Source organism: Bos mutus, chromosome 7 (genome assembly GCF_027580195.1).
Source record: "Bos mutus isolate GX-2022 chromosome 7, NWIPB_WYAK_1.1, whole genome shotgun sequence".
In the NCBI taxonomy this organism is placed as follows: Eukaryota; Metazoa; Chordata; class Mammalia; order Artiodactyla; family Bovidae; genus Bos; species Bos mutus.
The window spans coordinates 90,322,271-90,342,289 of NC_091623.1; the positions used below are offsets into that span (position 1 = coordinate 90,322,271).

At 33.3% G+C, this 20,019-nt stretch overlaps 1 protein-coding gene across 8 annotated transcripts in view; it reads left to right on the plus strand.

The window, feature by feature from the left end:
- Positions 1–19,589, plus strand: part of MATR3 (matrin 3) — a 39,096-nt gene extending 19,507 nt beyond the window's left edge. For 3 of the 8 annotated variants that reach the window (XM_070374424.1, XM_070374423.1, XM_070374426.1), the window contains 14 exons: positions 3,099–4,189; positions 8,970–9,031; positions 10,017–10,058; positions 10,389–10,501; positions 10,738–10,790; positions 11,218–11,343; positions 12,144–12,269; positions 12,455–12,622; positions 13,773–13,904; positions 14,544–14,587; positions 14,687–15,062; positions 16,497–16,863; positions 17,329–17,450; positions 18,521–19,589. In XM_070374424.1, the coding sequence (XP_070230525.1) occupies positions 3,278–4,189; positions 8,970–9,031; positions 10,017–10,058; positions 10,389–10,501; positions 10,738–10,790; positions 11,218–11,343; positions 12,144–12,269; positions 12,455–12,622; positions 13,773–13,904; positions 14,544–14,587; positions 14,687–15,062; positions 16,497–16,863; positions 17,329–17,450; positions 18,521–18,571 (2,694 nt within the window). In that variant the 5' untranslated portion in view covers positions 3,099–3,277 and the 3' untranslated portion in view covers positions 18,572–19,589. The remainder of the gene's footprint in view (positions 1–3,098; positions 4,190–8,969; positions 9,032–10,016; positions 10,059–10,388; positions 10,502–10,737; positions 10,791–11,217; positions 11,344–12,143; positions 12,270–12,454; positions 12,623–13,772; positions 13,905–14,543; positions 14,588–14,686; positions 15,063–16,496; positions 16,864–17,328; positions 17,451–18,520) is intronic. The other 5 variants (XM_070374429.1, XM_070374428.1, XM_005900166.3 and 2 more) reach the window with 4 other exon arrangements.
- The last annotated feature ends 430 nt before the right edge of the window (positions 19,590–20,019 follow it).

The window sequence follows — 20,019 nt, forward strand, 5'->3', positions numbered from 1 at the left end:
ATGGTGGTATTAGATACCTTTAAAACATAGTGTTTTTAACTTCAGACGCTGAAGGTTTCTTCTATGTCATCTTTTAAAGAACTGAAGTATGCTTATGTTCATTTTACTTCCTGCTAAGTAATCCTCTGAAATAATATATAATAGACTAATAGATAATCTTTATTTTACACAGGAAATTTGGATACAGAACACTGTTTTCTCCATTAACTTTGTGTGTGTTTAGCTTTCATTTGTTTTCTAAAATGTTTTAGTATTCCATTTCTTCTAATTATTGAAGAAGATAAAGGGTATCAGGTTTATGGAATGTGGGGGTTGAATATTATTAACCGAAGCTTATTTGTTAACCATACATATTTGTTCAGATGTTGAATGTGAAGCTAAACATCTTTAATAGAATTTATATCATGAACTTTGTTCACTGAGAATTTGAATATCAGAGTAGTTAAATGGCATTTGTGAAGCCTTAGTTGTTTCTTAATGTTTTCTGATGGGAGAGGGTAGAGGCACTTTTTTTTTTTGGAAGTGAAAGATTCTGTATTGTATAAAGTTAAATGAGTAAATTGGGTTTTAACATTACATTTTAGATGAGTTATCTCAAAGGAACTATTTTCAAACTTTATTAATCTCTATGAAAACGCAGCTTTATGCAGAAAAAAAACATGGAGTAAAAGAAGCTAATTTTTTTTTTTAATCACTTTAGTAACTTGGTAAACTTGTCAGTATTGTGATGGTTTCATAGGCAGTAGGTCTGACTTAGAGCCTTTAAAGTGCTTTGTTCATCTTATGTTCATTGACCAAAGATAAGATACTAAAGGAACTTTTTAATAAATGTTCTTACATCAGTGCTATCTTGTCGAATTTTTCTTAATTTCTTTGTTCTAATAGAAAATTTTTAAGAAATTTGTTAAATTCAAAAATTTGACTTTTTCAGTACTGCTACTCTCATATCTTTGTGTGGGACTGAAGTTGAATCTGAGTCACAAAAATATTAAAGTTATTCTTAAATTACAAGTTGTCATGGGATTTACATGGTTGTCTTTCTCTTTTTCTTAGTTTTTCTGACATCCATTTTCTGTTTTGTCTTAAGGTTATCACCTTTTACCTTTACTTCTCTTAACCTTTCCTTTTTGCAGCTCCACCATTCATATATGTTGCAAAGAAAAGTAATTGAGATCTCTGTAATTCAACAATCATTTCCTTAAAATATCAATGTTAAAAATTTACACATGGTCATAATGCCATAGTATAATTTCCCTAAAGGGAAAGAATAGGTCTTTTGAAAGGCTGGCTTTTCAGTATATGAAGCTTTGACTCCCAAGTGAAAGGCAAAGCTGCAATTAATAGTAACTTAGATACTTTGAAATTTTGATTTCAGAAAAACCCTCTTAATGGTTTTGAGTTTGTTTTTTTTTTTTTTTAAACAACGTATGAAAACGTAAGAGGGTACTACAAATGTTTCAACAGTATTTTAACCACCATTCTGTATGGTATTTAAAAGTCATATCAGAGAAACCTTCATCCAATGATGTTTACTTACTCTTGTCTTTATCTTATTAATCTTAAGGTCTAAGTAGTTTACATAATGGATCTCATCTGGAATGAGTTTCTTTGGTGTCTTTTCTCAAGTTCATCTTTCTTGGTGTGCAAAAACATCTGTAATTCCAGTCACCTCTGATAGCATTTCTATGTCTTTTTAACTTTGTTACATCTTTTTGTAAAATCTAACTTTAGTCTTGCCTGCAACTTTTTTTTTACACTTCTTCTACCACTGTTTTCGTCTAGTGTTTCCTTAATCTGTCATTGGTGGAATCTGTCCCATAATTGACTTGTAACTATTAAATATTGCCTGGTTTTTATGTTGATAAAGTTTAAGTGCTTAGGTATATCGGTGATGAAACTTATGAGTTAACTGAACAGTGTCTCTACATAGTAGAATTATGTAGCAAACAATTTAAGACCTAAACCTCTGTGTGTAATTGTGATTATAAAATTGTTTCACCAGGGACAGTTATGTACGTCATTTAATACGTTATGAGATCATTCATAAATGCTTTGTGAATTCTTATGTGAAAATTTTTGAGGTAAAATAAAAATGAAAGTAATTTCGTTACTATCACATCTTGGAGGAAACACATCTTGAGGGGTTGTATTCACAATTTAAATTTTCTGGATGATGGGGCTATTCTTGTGAAAGAATCTGTTTACAGAAATCTATGTAAGCAAGATCTCGTTTTCATTTTCACCTGTTTTGAGCTCTAGAGGTGTTACAGCCCTGAGCATTAAATGAATGTTCACGGCTACTACCTTGTGGAGTTTCACTTCTTTAAATCACCTATACTTCCTGTACTTGTGGTTGTTCTTGGGGAGTCTCCTATTTCTGTACTGACCATATTTGATTCTCCTTACCTTTTAAGATTAGAAATGATACTAACTGCCTGATAGAGGATGGAGAATGAGGCAGTTAATTATTTGGCTTAAATTTGTGCAGAAATCTATAAACTGTAGGGAGTCGCTTATTTTTCTTCACATCAGTCTTTACCTCAATTTGATTTTGCTGCATAAAGATCTCAACTGTAGCGTTTGGTCTTAGATCTTATGCTAGGTACTTGACACTTAAGCTTCGTTACTTGTGATTTTACTTGGTTCTTTCTGATAGTGTTAATAGGTCTCATTTTCTAAAACAATACAACTGATTCATCTTTGACTTGTTGACCTTGATTTTTTGTTTTGTTTTGTTTTTAGTCTTCTGGAACTTAAGCATCATATTATAGGGTGTATTTTTCTTCTAAAAGAAGAGACACATCTATATTTTTATTGAAATTTTGATATATTCAGACATCTGACCCTTCAATTGAAATGTTTTTAAATTCCGTATGAAATTCCCTTTAATAGTTAAACTTTAGCATGAAAGACTACTTTTTAAGTATATGCAAGCTCTGCATACATCTGAAATCTGTTTAAGTTATGTAATTCCTTGTAAGTTTGAGATCTTAAATGTTTTTTTTTAATCAACATGATGCGTAAGTTTTTTTTTTTCTAAAAAAAAAACGGCATCTACTTAAAGGGATTTATGACTAAAATTGCTTATTTTTCTACAGAGTTGTCTGCTGGTTCTCAGCTTGAAGAAGATTCTACAGTCCTTATTGATCCTTTTTCTTGGCGTTACCATTTTTTGAAGCAAAGTTAACCTAGTTTTCTAGTTGAGCTTTCTTTTTGGCCATCTTTAAAAAAAAAAATTTTTTTTTAATCTATAAACTAGACAAGAGATAGTTCTACAATGTCCAAGTCATTCCAGCAGTCATCTCTCGGTAGGGACTCACAGGGTCATGGGCGTGACCTGTCTGCAGCAGGAATAGGCCTTCTTGCTGCTGCTACCCAGTCTTTAAGTATGCCAGCATCTCTTGGAAGGATGAACCAGGGTACTGCACGCCTTGCTAGTTTAATGAATCTTGGAATGAGTTCTTCATTGAATCAACAAGGAGCTCATAGTGCACTGTCTTCTGCTAGTACTTCTTCCCATAATTTGCAGTCTATATTTAACATTGGAAGTAGAGGTCCGCTCCCTTTGTCTTCTCAACACCGTGGAGATGCAGACCAGGCCAGTAACATTTTGGCCAGCTTTGGTCTGTCTGCTAGAGACTTAGATGAACTGAGTCGTTATCCAGAGGACAAGATTACTCCTGAGAATTTGCCCCAGATCCTTCTGCAGCTTAAAAGGAGGAGAACTGAAGAAGGCCCTACATTGAGTTATGGTAGAGATGGCAGATCTGCTACACGGGAGCCACCATACAGAGTACCTAGGGACGATTGGGAAGAAAAAAGGCACTTTAGAAGAGATAGTTTTGATGATCGTGGTCCTAGTCTCAACCCAGTGCTTGATTATGACCATGGAAGTCGTTCTCAAGAATCTGGTTATTATGACAGAATGGATTATGAAGATGACAGATTAAGAGATGGAGAAAGGTGTAGGGATGATTCTTTTTTTGGTGAGACATCGCATAACTATCATAAATTTGACAGTGAGTATGAGAGAATGGGACGTGGTCCTGGCCCCTTACAAGAGAGATCTCTCTTTGAGAAAAAGAGGGGCGCTCCTCCAAGTAGCAATATTGAAGACTTCCATGGACTCTTACCGAAGGGTTATCCCCATCTGTGCTCTATATGTGATTTGCCAGTTCATTCTAATAAGGTGAGTTAATGCAACAGATACTTCTAATTTCTTTTACGTTGTAGTGCCTATTCTGTATTTACCTATATCTTGTACTCTGTAGTCTGATGACATTGAGTTGATCAAGAATTTTTATACTTTTGAGAACACTTACTTTATTTGGAAGGTAATTGTTTTTGAGCATTTTAAACCAGGGCTTTACATTAATATAATCTACGTAGATTACTTCTGGCCACAAAGCTATCATCCACTGGAATTATCTTGTTGGTTTTTGGCATCAGTATGTTCTTCTTAATCGTATATTTAAGCAGGTTTTTTTTGTCTGCTTTGTTGAATTGTTTTAAGTATTTTTTCTGTTTTTTTGCAGTCAATGTGCTCTGCCATTCAGGATGCTAGATAATCAGCTCTCCATCTGTCTTAATTACTGATTCGTATGTAGTAACGATACATTCTTGAACAATTCTCTTTTTTTCCTTATCTGTGGCTACAGGGAAAGAGTTAATGTAGAGCCCTGGTGTTTGTTTCAGTATATTTCATATTTTAGATTAGTTTATTCTTCTTTTTTAATTTCCCTTTAACACAAACTCTCATGCTGTAACTGAAATTTTTCATCTTTTTTTTTTCTCCTTTTCCACAACTTTCTTAAACATATTCAAAACTCACTTTTTATTATCCCATATTGCATCTATCCCTTTAGAGACTTGGGAAAATCACCTACTGCAGTATCCTGCTCTGTGTTCCTCATAAGCATATTCTTTTTCTGACTTAGACTTCTGGTATATTCATTTGAAGGAAAAAAAATCTGATTCTCCTTTGCTTTAATTATCACATCTGGCAAAATGGGAACTTTTTCAAAATGCCCTTTTAAATATATTGTCCTTTCTCTTTCAACGTTTTCAATGCTAATCATTCGCACTGTTTTTTTCCCAAAACAAAATACAGTGCAGTTGACTTAAAGTCAGCATTATAGCAGTCCACTAGCTTGATCTGTAATCTGACCATCCATTTTTCCTGATGTGCTGTACTTAATTGGAACATGTTATTGCCATGAAACTGGTTTGATGGTTGCTGTTACAGGGTTTTTTCTTCACAGTAACATCTGGAAGGGCCATTTTCTCTTCATATCTATCCCTTTAAAAGCATTTTTAAGTGAGTTGATTTTTGAGTAAACTAAATCATGTAAGTCATTAGAGATTTTGTTTTTAATCTTTTTAAAAGTCTTACCAATCAATCCCTTTTCTGTGTTGAGATCTCAGTGTTTTTGTCTCAGATAATTAAGAGACTTCTTACATTGTTTGAATTTAGAGTATTTTGAAAAATATCTTTTTAAGAGTGATTTCTAGCTAAAAATACATGTATATAAATCTATAATACAAAAGTTTTCTGAAGTAGTAGTTTAAGTACACAAGGAATATTTTATTCTTCAATCCATGTCAAAATAACTTCAAATGGTAAATTTACATTCATAGATTAATTTTAATGTAAGACATGGAATCACAAACTCGTAAAAGTTAGGGAATTGTATTTAGTAGGTATTTTGGTATTTTCTATTTTTCAAATTTGTTGGATACACTTAGTATATCATGGAATTTAGTTTTTGTTCAGTATTCAACTTCAAGGTTTAGATCTGCTATGAATTGATTTAATGAAAAGATCCATTAAACTCTGGTGACTCCAAATATTTTCTGTCTGCTTGCAGAAATGACAGTATGAGAAATATTCTCAGATGGGGTCTCTAAATTCCAAGGAAGATAGCTAGTTACATTGTCTCAAATGAAAATGATTGTAAGGGACTTAATCTTTGCTACTGGAGTCATCATAAATTAAAAGCTGCTGTTGGAAGTCTCTTCATCCTGACTTTGAGCAGTAACTTAATGTTGCCACTTAACATATAGGAAAAGAATTCAGTAAAGGAACACAAAAGGAAATCAAGAAGGACTTGAATCAGAAAAAGTTCCTATTTTTCTATATCATTCTTTACTGTCCAGATGTTACTACCTTCTAGTTCCTGAACAGTTAATAAATAATGATAGTAAATGGATCTAAATTGGCCAAAGAACATTTTTGAATATTTGAAACTTTAGACTCAAGAGTAAGGCACCTTACCTAGTAAAGAGATACTTTTAATCTGCAAAACTGCGTGTACTCTAGCAAATTTAGAAAGTTACTTTAGAGGCCCTTTGATTTTCAAAATTTGTGGTATTTGTAAATTGTACCGATTTTAAGAAGTTTTAACACCTGGATTCTCTCAATATAGTTTCCTTAACATAGCTAATGTTTTCTAGGTATCTTCATTATTGGAAAAATAAATGCTCACTTTTGGTAGGGATCTTTTTAATTTATAGCTGATATAGAATCACTGAGTTTAGAGAAAATTCTTACGAAAGTAGGTAATGAAAAATTTTTAAACATTTAATCCTGCTCTCTGGTATTGCTGCATAACTTGGAAAATCTGTTCTTTTCACTTAGCGGTAACATTAAATAACTTACATGATCAAAACTTCTTCTTAGTATGAATAGTCTTTTAGGGGAAAAACATCTGTCATTTTGATATTTTAAGTAACTTTCAGTGATGATGTTGCTTTTATTTCTTTCTAGGTCATTTTAGAACATCAAGTTGCTTTTCTGCACAGCCTCAAACTTGCCTCAAAATTCCTTTCACTTAAAGAAAACTGGCCACTACAGCCCTTCCGCTGTCTTGTCACTTGAGTTCATGTTTTTCTTTTTAGTTTTCTAGAAGCCCTTAAGTTATTCTTAACTTTGCCATTCCACATGTGCTTCTCCAAATTATCCTTTCTTTATATAATTTAGGTATCTCAATGACATTAAGGTGAATGTAGTTTTTCCTGCAGAACTTCTGAATTCAAAAAGTGAATCCTTATTCTTTATTAATCTGAGTGTTGCCTCAATGTAGAATCCAAACATACAGATTTTTTTTAAAGCCCATTATGGTAGAGCAGATTAGTAATGGGTGGTTTGGGAGATATAACTGATTCTTTGATCTTGATTTTCCTTCTAGTACTTTGTAAGACCAGCCACACTTTCAAAAGTTTGAACCCTTGAAGATCATGGGCGATTGGATATAAATAATTTCTGGTTTACTAGATAGCTTTACCATCTCCTATTAATTAGAAGCATGCCTAATAGGATAACTTTTACTCCTCTCTGAACACACTGTTTCTCAAGGATATTTTAAATCTGAATAGTTTTCATTAAGAAAATTCTTGGTTAACATATTTGTTTAATCCCGCTTCTGAATTTTGTCAACTTTGCCTATGGTGCCTCTTGATTACAGCCATTTTTAAAGTGGCTTCCAACAAGTCAATGGTCTGTTGGTTTGCAAATAGAAAGTTTTTATACCCCAAACATTTGGTTATAGAGCCAGCTGGACAGATCTCTTCCAGTTCTTTAACTGTTAGCCATAAAGACAATCTAACTTTGAAAGATAGCTCCCCAAGTTCTTAGAAGTACCATTCTGTTGAAATGTTCCATTTTACTTCAGTCACAGAATTTTAGTTAATTTTAGTAGGGCAAAGAAATGTGTGTAAACACTCAGGCTGTAAGTTTTTATAAACTAGATTCCATTTATAAATTAACTTTTTAAAACTTCAGAATGGTATCTCTTGTAATTTGGTTCAGCTCTAAGTCAGACTCCCTTTTAAGGACTTTCTAATGTTTCAGGTAGTATGAGTCTTGGAAAAGTTGCCTTATTCTGTGAGGATTTGTGAAACAATAATAACCTGTAAAGTGGGGATTGTAAAACAAGATAGCTTTATAAGCAGTGTAATAATAGTTGCTTTTCTTCCTTTTTAATTAAAAAGTTTATTAGCACTTCATATGTGCTTGGCAGTGTTCCAATAAACAGGTTACCTTTATTGTTCATTTACTTTCCAAAAAACCCTAGAAAGATATTGAACCACAGTGTTTTTTAAATAACTTATACCAAGGATTCACATCTAGTAAGTGGTACCTTGGGAATTGAACCTAAGCAGTCTGGCAGCAAAGCCTACTTTTCCTAACTCTTCTTTTTATATTGCCTAAAATGCTAATCATTTACATGTGGATTTTTAAAGAAAGGATAGTTTATTTGAATAAAGTAAAGGAAAAAGTAATCCCTTCAAAATTTAAAATAATCATAAAGCAAATATTGAAGAAATAAAATGTTTTCCTTCCTAAAACTTAGAAATGGACATTCCTGAAATTTACTTCTCTAATTTTGGGAAATATAATGGAAGCTTAGGTTTTTGATAAATTGGGGAGTGTTTCCTTGAAAAGTCACTCCTGTTGAATTAACTTAGCTTTCTGTGGCTATAGTACACTTACAACATACCTCAAAGGCTGGATGAAATTAAAGATACTATTTTTAACTAATTATTCATACTTACAGTATATGTTTTCTTAAAAAGTGATATAAGCATGGATATTTATTTTATCAGAGTTCTGTGAAAGCAATTCTAATAATATGTGAATAAAACTTCAGTTTTGTCTGCAGCAGAAATTAATATGCCTACTGATCTCAAAGTCAGTTACTACTCTTCATCTTTATTAACTCTATCTTTTCCCTGTCAGGTCTCTTAGTTTGTTAACCAAGTTACCAGTTTTTCCAAGAATGTGCATGGAGTATTTGAGGGCAGGATGAAGCTACAAGGATTCAGAGAAATGGTTTTAAATTAGTGAATGGTCAGGTGTTCAGTTTATGATAATTGTATATAGACATATAGATTAACATCCTAGAGTTTGAATGGTTGAAAAGAAATCTTAGTTTTAGTTTTGTTAATTCTGCTAATTTACTTTGCTACAGGAGTGGAGTCAACATATCAATGGAGCAAGTCACAGTCGTCGATGCCAGCTTCTTCTTGAAATGTAGGAGTCTGAAATACCTTTAAAGCATCAGTTAACTGTCAGAAACAGCCATTGATTGGTTTCGGGGAATTCATCATTTACTTGTAATATCCACATTGTTATTACTGAATAGTTGACACTGTCCAGGCAATCACCAGTTATAAACAATGTTTAGGTCTGGAATTGTATGTGGAATATTAAGGTGGAGTGATAGCGGTACTTTGTTATTTAAAATGGAAAGAATTTTTAACAGACCTAAAGATAGCCATTGATGCATAAAATAGATTTATAAGAGCATTTTCAATAACAATAATATGTGCTCTGAGAATAAAGAAAATATTTTCCTTGAAGAAAAGGGGGAAGTTATACTAGAAGTAACTAGTTTTAAAGCAAAACCGTTCAGGATATATTTTTTGCTTTTGAGATACTTGTGATGAAGTTTAAGCTGCTAGGATAGAATTTGTAAAGACTCTCCCTACCTAAAGAACATGAAGCCCATTGTTCACTGGGGTGGCCATTTTCACATACAATCTTTGTTTCCCTATATAACCCACATTTCCAGTCCCTCATATAGCACTTCTTTGTGAATTAACAAATATAGGGAATTCCTGGATGCTCAGTGGTTAGGACTCCATGCACTTTTTCAGTGCCATGGGCCAGGCAGGGTTCAATCTCTGATCAGGGAACTAAGATCCCACAAGTTGTGTGACCCTTCCTGACCACCACCACCCCCCCCCACCAAGAAAAAAACAGATAAAGGACTATTTTAATTGCAATATACATTACTTAACATTTTAAGCAATACGGAGCAAGTTAATTCTCCTTTATTTTGATTAATTTGACATTTTCCTTTGAAAGTATCTATATGACATGTTTTAAACAGTAATATTTCTAACACTTATACTACCGTATAATTTTACTAATAAATCTATTTTAAAGGCCAAACAAGGCTACTTTGTGAAAAGAACAGTTTTATTTTAAAGTTAATTTTCTGGTCTTTTTAAAGCTACCCAGAATGGAATCCTGACACTGATACAGGACATACAATGTAAGTTAAATTTTTTAAGCTGTTGTTTGTAAAGGAGATCAATGTAAGGAATTCAGGTTAAATTTTTCACATTTCATAAACAATATTTTCTTAATTTCTTTATTTAATATGAGTTTGTTAAAAGTCATCATGGGTGAAAGAATTTTTAGAAACTATTTTATGTAGTAATTTTTATTTTTTTATTATAGATTTCCCCCTAGTTACATCATGCATTAAATGCCCCCAAATATTGGAATCACTGTCATACAAGGAGTGTTTTAGCAGTAAATTTCAGTTATTTTTGATGGACTTCTTTATCATACTTTGTATTTTATGTTTTCATATTCCCAGGGGTGATCCATTCATGTTGCAGCAGTCTACAAACCCAGCACCAGGAATTCTGGGACCTCCACCCCCATCATTTCATCTTGGGGGACCAGCAGTTGGACCAAGAGGAAATCTGGGTGATTATAAAATTCATGTTACCTTTCCCTAAGAGTTTTTATCATAAAGATTAAATGCAGTGATTTTAGGCAAAAGAAGTGTCATTGAAATGTAACTCAAAGATGACATTTCATGAGAATACATGATACTCATTTGTGATGTTCTTTTGCTGTTGGAGAGATGTCTGTTTTTCAATTTAAATAGCCTGGTAGGACAAGTATACCTAAGACTGAAAATATACTTTTTCCCCATAAAGGTGCTGGAAATGGAAACCTGCAAGGACCAAGACACATGCAGAAAGGCAGAGTGGTCAGTAATAAAGCTCTTGCTTTTACTGTATTGGCTGTATGCTCTTTGGGGAAGTGTGATTTGACTTGAATCATTGCTAATTGAATCTGTGTTGTAGTCCTTATTACAGAAAGATTGTTTTAGTTTGAAAACCAACAGGCTTTTATACGTGACTCTGATAAGAGTTAAAACTTTGTTTTCATATGTCCACAGTCTAGAGATTTCACCTTGATTCAAAGTTAAGTTTGCCATCTAATTATATAACAGTCGTTGATTTAAATATCAGTGCAGACACTGTTTTCTGAAGCTGTGAGGCTTGTTCCAGGGACATATTTAAATACTTAATTTGTTCTGACTGACTACAGATTATAAAAGATTTAATATTTTACTGTTTCGTATTGCTTCTAAAGAAATTTATTTACTAACTTGGTTTTTTCCTAACGAATAGGAAACTAGCCGAGTTGTTCACATCATGGATTTCCAGCGAGGGAAAAACTTGAGATATCAACTATTACAACTGGTGGAACCATTTGGAGTTATTTCAAATCATCTTATTCTAAATAAAATTAATGAGGTATGAGTTAAGTGTGTAGTATTTATTCATCACTAAAGTATATCCTAAAGAGAATATATTATTTTGTATTAGAAAAAAGAATGTTAGCTTAAATCATCAATGTGGAATGTAATGACGGAAAGGGCCAATAGTTGAACCAATCAGTAATGAATTCTAGTACCAATAGATTGTTAGTAACTTTATAAATTGTGATTCTTAAGCAGTTACATTATCTTTATTATACTACTGCTATACAAAGGACTGGGAGAAGGCAATGGCACCCCACTCCAGTACTCTTGCCTGGAAAATCCCATGGATGGAGGGGCCTGGTGGCCTGCAGTCCTTGGGGTTGCGAAGAGTTGGACACGACTGAGCGACTTCCCTTTCACTTTTCACTTTCATGCATTGGAGAAGGAAATGGCAACCCACTCCAGTATTCTTGCCTGGAGAATCCCAGGGACAGGGGAGCCTGGTGGGCTGCCGTCTATGGGGTCGCACAGAGTCGGACACAACTGAAGTGACTTAGCAGCATAGTAAGGACTATATAAACATAATTATTTGGAAAAACATTTCAAACTTTTAACCAAATGGTGCCAAATTATTGTTTCAAATTCAGTACATAATAAATGATAGTGTTAGTGTCATGAAAGTAATAAAGTCTGAGATGATCTTTAATAAAATAGGAAATTAGAGTTTTTTTTTTTCTCTCAGGTTCTTGAAAATGCTTTCTATATAATGATTAAATATTTTTGGAAAGACTTTGGACAGTATGGAATTGGGTGGTTTTTTGGAAATGTAAATATATATTTTTTCAATTTTAGGCATTTATTGAAATGGCAACCACAGAAGATGCTCAGGCTGCAGTGGATTATTACACAACCACCCCAGCATTAGTATTTGGCAAGCCAGTGAGAGTTCATTTATCCCAGAAGTATAAGAGAATAAAGGTAAATAATCTCTATTTTTCCAGATTTGTATCACCAGTTATTTAGTGTATCATTTTAATATTTACTAACTTATAGCTGTTTAAAATTGTTGCTAATATCTAGAATAATCTTGACTAATAATTATGGCATACTTACTAATTTGATTTCCTCTGTTTTTTTGTTTGTTTCCCTCCTGTGTATTAAAGAAACCTGAGGGGAAGCCAGACCAGAAGTTTGATCAAAAACAAGAGCTTGGACGAGTGATACATCTCAGCAACTTACCTCATTCTGGCTATTCTGACAGTGCTGTCCTCAAGCTTGCTGAGCCTTATGGGAAAATAAAGAATTATATACTGATGAGGATGAAAAGTCAGGTAATATACATGTAGAAGTTTTGAAAAAGATTATTTCTCAAAGTTTTTTTTTTTTAAGTTATTTTAACATCCTCATTTTTAGTGAAGGGGTGGGGGCGTAATTTGGCGGCCAAATTATTGAATATTGAGTAAATAAAGTGGAAAGTAAAGATCTTTTTCTCTAGTTTGGCTAATATTATTTCCAGAGTTTGCCTCCAAAGATCTTCCTTTGTGTATATAAGTATACTTTCCCCCTTTACTTCAAATGAGATTATATTAAAGAGTTACTTTCCACTTTACACATGATTCCATTGAGTAAACTGTGCTGAATTTAATTTCTTTAATTAATGGATATTAGAGATTCTCAGAGAAGGCAATGGCACCCCACTCCAGTGCTCTTGCCTAGAAAATCCTGTGGATGGAGGAGCCTGGTAGGCTGCAGTCCATGGGGTCGCTAAGAGTGGACACGACTGAAGTGACTTAGCAGCAGCAGCAGCAGAGATGCTAGTTCTTTTGCTGTGCCATTAATGCTGCTGTGGATTTTGTGGCATGTGAATTTATGCATGTAATTGAAGGATACAATTTCAGAATTGAAGTTGTGGATCCTGATACTTGCTTTCTTTTCTTTGACGGTGCCAAATGCTCTTCAAAAAATAATACTCATATACGATCATACTAGCATTCTAAGCAGAGAAGGCAGTGGCGCCCCACTCCAGTTCTTTTGCCTGGAAAATCCCATGGACAGAGGAGCCTGGTGGGCTGCAGTCCATGGGGTCGCTGGAGTTGGATACGACTGAGCGACTTCACTTTCACGCATTGGAGAAGGAAATGGCAACCCACTCCAGTGTTCTTGCCTGGAGAATCCCAGGGATGGGGGAGCCTGGTTGGCTGCTGTCTATGGGGTTGCATAGAGTCAGACACGACTGAAGCGACTTAGCAGCAGCAGCAGCATTCTAAGAGCTTTATAAACACTGGATATTAGACTTTTCAAATTATGTGAGTTTAATTAATGGATTGAGTTATTTCATACTTATATTTGATTTTTAAAATTGTAAGTAGAGCATCTTTTCTTTGTTAACCTTTTTATAGTTTCATGAGTTTGTATCCTTCTAAAGTTTTACTTTCTAATTAATTTTTTGTTCTTTTTTTTTGTTTGTTTTTCTTGCCCCAGGCCTTTATTGAGATGGAGACCAGAGAAGATGCAATGGCAATGGTTGACCACTGTTTGAAAAAGGCCCTTTGGTTTCAAGGGAGATGTGTAAAAGTTGACCTGTCTGAAAAATACAAAAAATTGGTACTCAGGGTATGTAGTGTTTGATTCAGGTTCTTTATAAAGCTTATTTTCATGCTTTTCAAGCCATGACATTTTTATAAATTTTTACATGCTAAGAATGTAGGATTTAGGAACTTCCCTGGTGGTGTGGGGGACACAGGTTCAATCCTCGATCTGGGAAGATCCCTTCTGTGCACAACTACTGAGCTGCACTCTAGCCATGCTCTGTAACAGTGAGAGGTCCAAGCACTTCAACGAAGAATAGCCCCACTCACTGCAACTGGAGAAAGCCAGAATGCAGCATCATGACCAGAAATAAGTAAATAATTAATACATACATAGGATTTAGTTATTGAAAGAGAGTGATCTTTTCTCTTTTTCTTGTTTTCATTAATACAGAAGTTTTTAAACTGATGTCTGTATAAAGCATCTTTGTTTTTATCTGTTTTACTTAAGGTTCTATTTGAAAAGCTTTAACAAAATTATTATTCACTGCTCTTCAAATGTTGGTGGTAATTAATAATGTTAGGGCAGCTTACATTCTTAGGTATGGTTTAAATAAGGTTAGTTGATATATAAAGGATGGTCATCGTTTATTAGTTAATTGGATAATTAAATACTCTATGAAATCTAATACATTTATGTAACTGGTGAAATTTTGTCTTTTAGATTCCCAACAGAGGCATTGACTTACTCAAAAAAGATAAATCCCGGTAATTTCATTTTGTGTGTTTATGTCTGTATACACTAGTATGTTAAACCTTCGTTTTCCAACTCGGTAGAATTAATTCAGGTGTTTGTTTTGGTTTCAGGAAAAGATCTTACTCTCCAGATGGCAAAGAATCTCCAAGTGATAAGAAATCCAAAACTGATGGTTCTCAGAAGACTGAAAGTACTGCTGAAGGTAAAGAACAAGAAGAGAAGTCAGGTGAAGATGGTGAAAAAGATACAAAGGATGACCAGGCAGAACAAGAGCCTAACATGCTTCTTGAATCTGAAGATGAGCTACTTGTAGATGAAGAAGAAGCAGCAGCACTGCTAGAAAGTGGCAGTTCAGTGGGAGATGAAACAGATCTTGCTAATTTAGGGGATGTGGCATCTGATGGGAAAAAAGAACCTTCAGACAAAGCTGTGAAAAAAGATGCAAATGCCAGTGCTTCTGGAGCTGCAAAGAAAAAGCTTAAAAAGGTAAAAGAAGGTTTTATGTTGACTTGTTGCAGTAGAAAACTAGATCAGTGTTTCAAATTATTTATCTTAGGGTCATATTTAATAGAATTAGTGACTTACATTAGGAAGAAATAGGAATCACTAAAAAACTTGACATCTAAACTCTGCAATACATAGATTGAATAGGACTAAACTGCAATAGAAAAATGTCAATTCACAAAGAGAACCTTTTAGTAACAAAGGAGAAAGACTTAAAGCTGTATATGATTCTATTTGGTAGTGGTAGTGTGTAAAGAGTAGTAGGCAGCCTTTATGTATAGTCCAGCTTGTTTTTTTAAATATGGGGTATGGATTTTACAGTAAGTTAACTGACCTGACCCAGGGGTAACTGACCCAGGACACTTAAAACATTGTGTCAAAAATGGTAGAACTTGAAGAATTTTCCTATTATAGAAATGTAACCTTGATTAGATATTTCAATAGGTTTTAAAACATTTTTTCTTAGAACACATATCACATATTAAATTAAGGCAAATCGCAATATAAAAATATATACATGGTAGAAAAATACTAAATCAGAAGACCCATGGTGTACTTGACTATCTCCATTAAAGATTAGAGCATTACAATGCCTTTAGAACTCCATAAGATAAATGAGTCTTGAAATGAGATTATTATAATCCTCTTTCATTCATTCCTTCTAAGATATACTCCACTACCAGAAAACTTACTATTTATAGACCTCCAGATTTTGATGGCTTGGTCAAATAAGTTAGCCTTGAAATTCTTTTTCTGGCTGAAATATAGTTATGTAGTACTACGTTTGTGCTCTTAAGAGCTGATAATTATTGAGCATTATGTGCCATCAATTTTTCTAATCTCTTTGTGTGTGCTAATTAACTGATTCTTAAAATAACCTTATGCCACAGATGCTTGTTATCCATATTTCATGAATGAGGAAATTGAGTCATGTTAAAATTCAGTAGATTGTGGTCATACTGCTTTTATAAATGGCAGAGCCAAAAATTAAACCTAAGCAGTTATGTTCCAGAGCTTGATTTTTAAACCACAGTGGTATTTTAAACACTGCTCTGTAAACAAAAAGAGTGGCACCATAAGATACCTTCTTTGAAGGACATCATTCAACTTATTGATACTTCATGAAATCAGCTCTGATTATCTTGCAGCATAAGTCTCAAAGTATAGAGTATGAATGTCCTCATGTTTATTTTCTGCTCTTCATATAAGGGAAGGCTTGGATTACTTAGTTTTAAAACAAGCTAAGGTTTTTTTTTTTTTTTTTAAATTAGTAAATTTGGGGGGAGAGAAAGAAAAGTCCCTTTTTTTTTTGTGAGGAAATGAAGGCAAAGACGCTATCCCTTTCCCTTCAAGTAAAGCAAATGGAAGGGATACTGCAGGATAATTGTTGCAGAGTAAATTTGTCTTTCTTAACAGCGTCGTTTCCCAGGGAATATGGAAGGTTTTGTCACTCTAGATGAGGTTGGTGATGAGGAAGATTCGGAACTTCAGAAACTTCGTAAATCGGGCATGGCATTTAAATCTGGTGACAAAAATGATGATGGTTTGGTTGAAATTAAGGTGGACAAGATCGAGGAACTTGACCAAGAAAATGAAGCAGCGTTGGAAAATGGAATTAAAAATGAGGAAAATACAGAGCCAGGTGCTGAATCTGCTGAGAATGCTGATGATCCCAACAAAGATACAAGTGAAAATGCAGATGGCCAAAGTGATGAAAACAAGGAGGACTATACAATCCCAGATGAGTATAGAATTGGACCATATCAACCCAATGTTCCTGTTGGTGAGATTTAAGGCTTTGTTGTTATCCCTCACCCTCCCCAAACTCTTACTATAAGATTTTTTTAAATTGGTCTTACATAATAAACTCTAATAGCATGAAGTTCTACGCAGAACAATTTGTAAATCTTACTTGAAGCATTCTTTTTTCCTCTTTTTGTTACCATTCCATAATATGTTCTTTTTTCTCCTCATAAAATTTTCTGAGAATTTCACATTGCTTTTTGTTTTGTTCACCGTTCTATTTCAACATTTTTAAGAGAACAATTAGGTGTGGGCCCTTAAACATCAATTAAAATACAAGCTATTAACGATGTTATGGTTTTTGCTTTGTTTTAGCGTAGGCTATATTGGACATGTCACAACTGTTAACTCATTCAAATTATATTGACAGGAAAAAAAAAGATTTGAGAACACTATTAAAATCTTCAGTTTACTGAATTTGTAAGAATGTATGTTTGTGTTCTAGGTATAGACTATGTGATACCTAAAACAGGGTTTTACTGTAAGCTGTGTTCACTCTTTTATACAAATGAAGAAGTTGCAAAGAATACTCATTGCAGCAGCCTTCCTCATTATCAGAAATTAAAGGTAAGGCTGAATCTAAAAGAGGAGAGTTCTTTTGTGAAAACTAACAAGTCACGTAAGTTTATGGACCAGTACCATCTGTGGACCCAGCACGCTTTATCCTGATAACATTCTTTATTGATGGGCCTTGAGCAGTTTGATGAACTCTGGAAGCATCTGCTAAACCTCTTTCTAGAATACACTATTAACTAAATGATAATTTAGTAATTTCTAAATTTATAGATTTAAACGTTACAAATTCTGTTGTATAATTAAGAGTTATTTGAGTATTCTCAAATGATTATTAGACTGTAATTTCTCTAATTTGGAAGATACCGGAGGCTTGAAAGTCAAGTGAAATACTATAAAGCCTTTTTCAACTTTATAAAGTGCTATATCCCTTTATACTTAATGATTTTTACATTGACTTTAAATTATTATTTTATTAATAATGACACTTCAGTGAAGTTTTATGATGAAAAGGATATACAGGTAAAAGGAAAAATTAATAAAGCACAACATAATAAAGAATAACAAATTTCTCTTTGGATATTTTGAAAGTTTGGTGTTTTAGTTAGTGGCTTAAGGACACCAAGTATTGAAATAGATGAGGGAAAACTTGAAAGTAGGAGTTAAAAAAGATAATACTGATTTATAATATAAAGCTGCTAGAGTATTAAGGACATTGGTTATTTTCAGTGGTAGCAGAAATTTAATAATGTCCTTTGTCTTAGAAGAAGGGGCATTGAATAAATACATGTCATTTAACTAATCTTAAGTTCTTGGGGTAGCAGCAGTTATTCTATGTGCGTATTTTGGTCTTTGTTTTCTCATCTCTGTAAGTTAGTCTTAATTGCACATTGAAGTAACTTTTTCATATTTTACTGTTTCTTTTCCCATGCCTTACTGTGGTGTCCAGTTTAGTTTTATACCTGCTTGATAAGAATAACTGGATCTTACAAATATTGACAAGGTTATAGTTAAATTAGACTCAGGTCCCTAAACTTCAATAGAATATTTTATTTTGTAGTTAATCCATTTGTTATGTTTCACTAAGGTGACTTAATCCTTGTAACTTTTTCTTTTCTTTTCAGAAATTTCTGAATAAATTGGCAGAGGAACGCAGGCAGAAGAAGGAAGTTTGAGATGTGCTAGAAGCTTAATGATTTCAAAGAAAATAATGGTTCTTTGTTTTTAAATGTTAACCTTTTTTAAATACAATACTGATAGTTAGAAGAAAACTATTGTACTCTTTTGTTTTAGTGGAAAATAATAGATAATAGATGTCTGTTCATGTGTTAAGTGTTATAGCAAAAATACATATACGGTTAAGTTAATGAAGAATTGTTTTTGTTTTATCAAAATAGTAACAGACAGAAATACTTTGTAGAGACTGACTTCGTATGCTAAAGACACTTGCACCACTAAGAAAGATATGTAGAAGCATTCAAAGAAATGAAATTTAGTAGTTCCAAGCTTCAGAGATATGTCAAAACTTTTGATTCCATTCAATAAAGAACAAAACCAATTGTATTTTTATTACTTTCATCTGAAACATTCCACATTTTAATCTGAGCCTTGCAGACTTTTCATTTGGAGTTTGAAGCATTTTTGGTTTTGTTTCGTTTATGGAGAACTTCACTAATGTGAGATTGGTAATTAAAATGCAGGTGCAGTTTTCTTTCAATGTCATGTTGTTGTTTAGGTAATAAGAAATATTAAGTAATTGGCTTTAGATTCTGTAATTTTTTCCCCTAAGTTCCTGCTAGATTTCGTATTCTAGAAGTCAATGTATTTTCAGTGAAATGTAAAAATATTCCCCTTCTCTTTGACCAGTATTAATTTCTTGAGATCTTATTGCTTGTCACTTGAATCCTGTAGCTGTCATACATCATCTGGTATAAGCAACATTTGATTTTTGAAGTGTGTAGACCATCTCTTTGTATTTTCAAGATGTAATTTTACATTTCTGCATTTTAAAAAAAGTTTGGCCATAATCTTAGATGCACGCTTCTAATTCATATACTTGCATATGTGACCTTTGTGAACAGAAATTTGCATGTATAATCTGTGTTTACTTGTAACTTTCTGGTTATATTATATACTGCTTATATCTGTGGATTCAAGTTTCTTAAGTGAGTACCAATAAAAAACAAAAACCTAGGCCATGTTCATTGGTTATACATGTTTGAGGTGTTAACCAATATATTTGTCACAGTTGTGGTTTTCATTTACTGTTAAACTTTCTTGCATGCTTTAACAAATTATTCCATTTTTAATCTAGAGTGTTCTAAAAACTGCTACTAAAAATCTGAGTTTTAAAGCTTTTGGTGCTGGTGGATTTCTTGTTCCTGTTACATAACTAAAAATTGGACTATTCATAGTTTTTTCAGACCTTCGGAGTTCAAAATGCTAAGGGTGACAACAAAAGCTCATGTTTAGATATGTCTAAGCGTTAACAATAATCTTGGAAATAACATGGAATAACAAGAATTAGTTGTATCAGCCTTTCAAAATATGTTGGGATAATTGGTTTAAGAGATTATTGTCAAGCAAATTTTTAATGTAAAAAAGAATTTAAGGGATTCTCTTT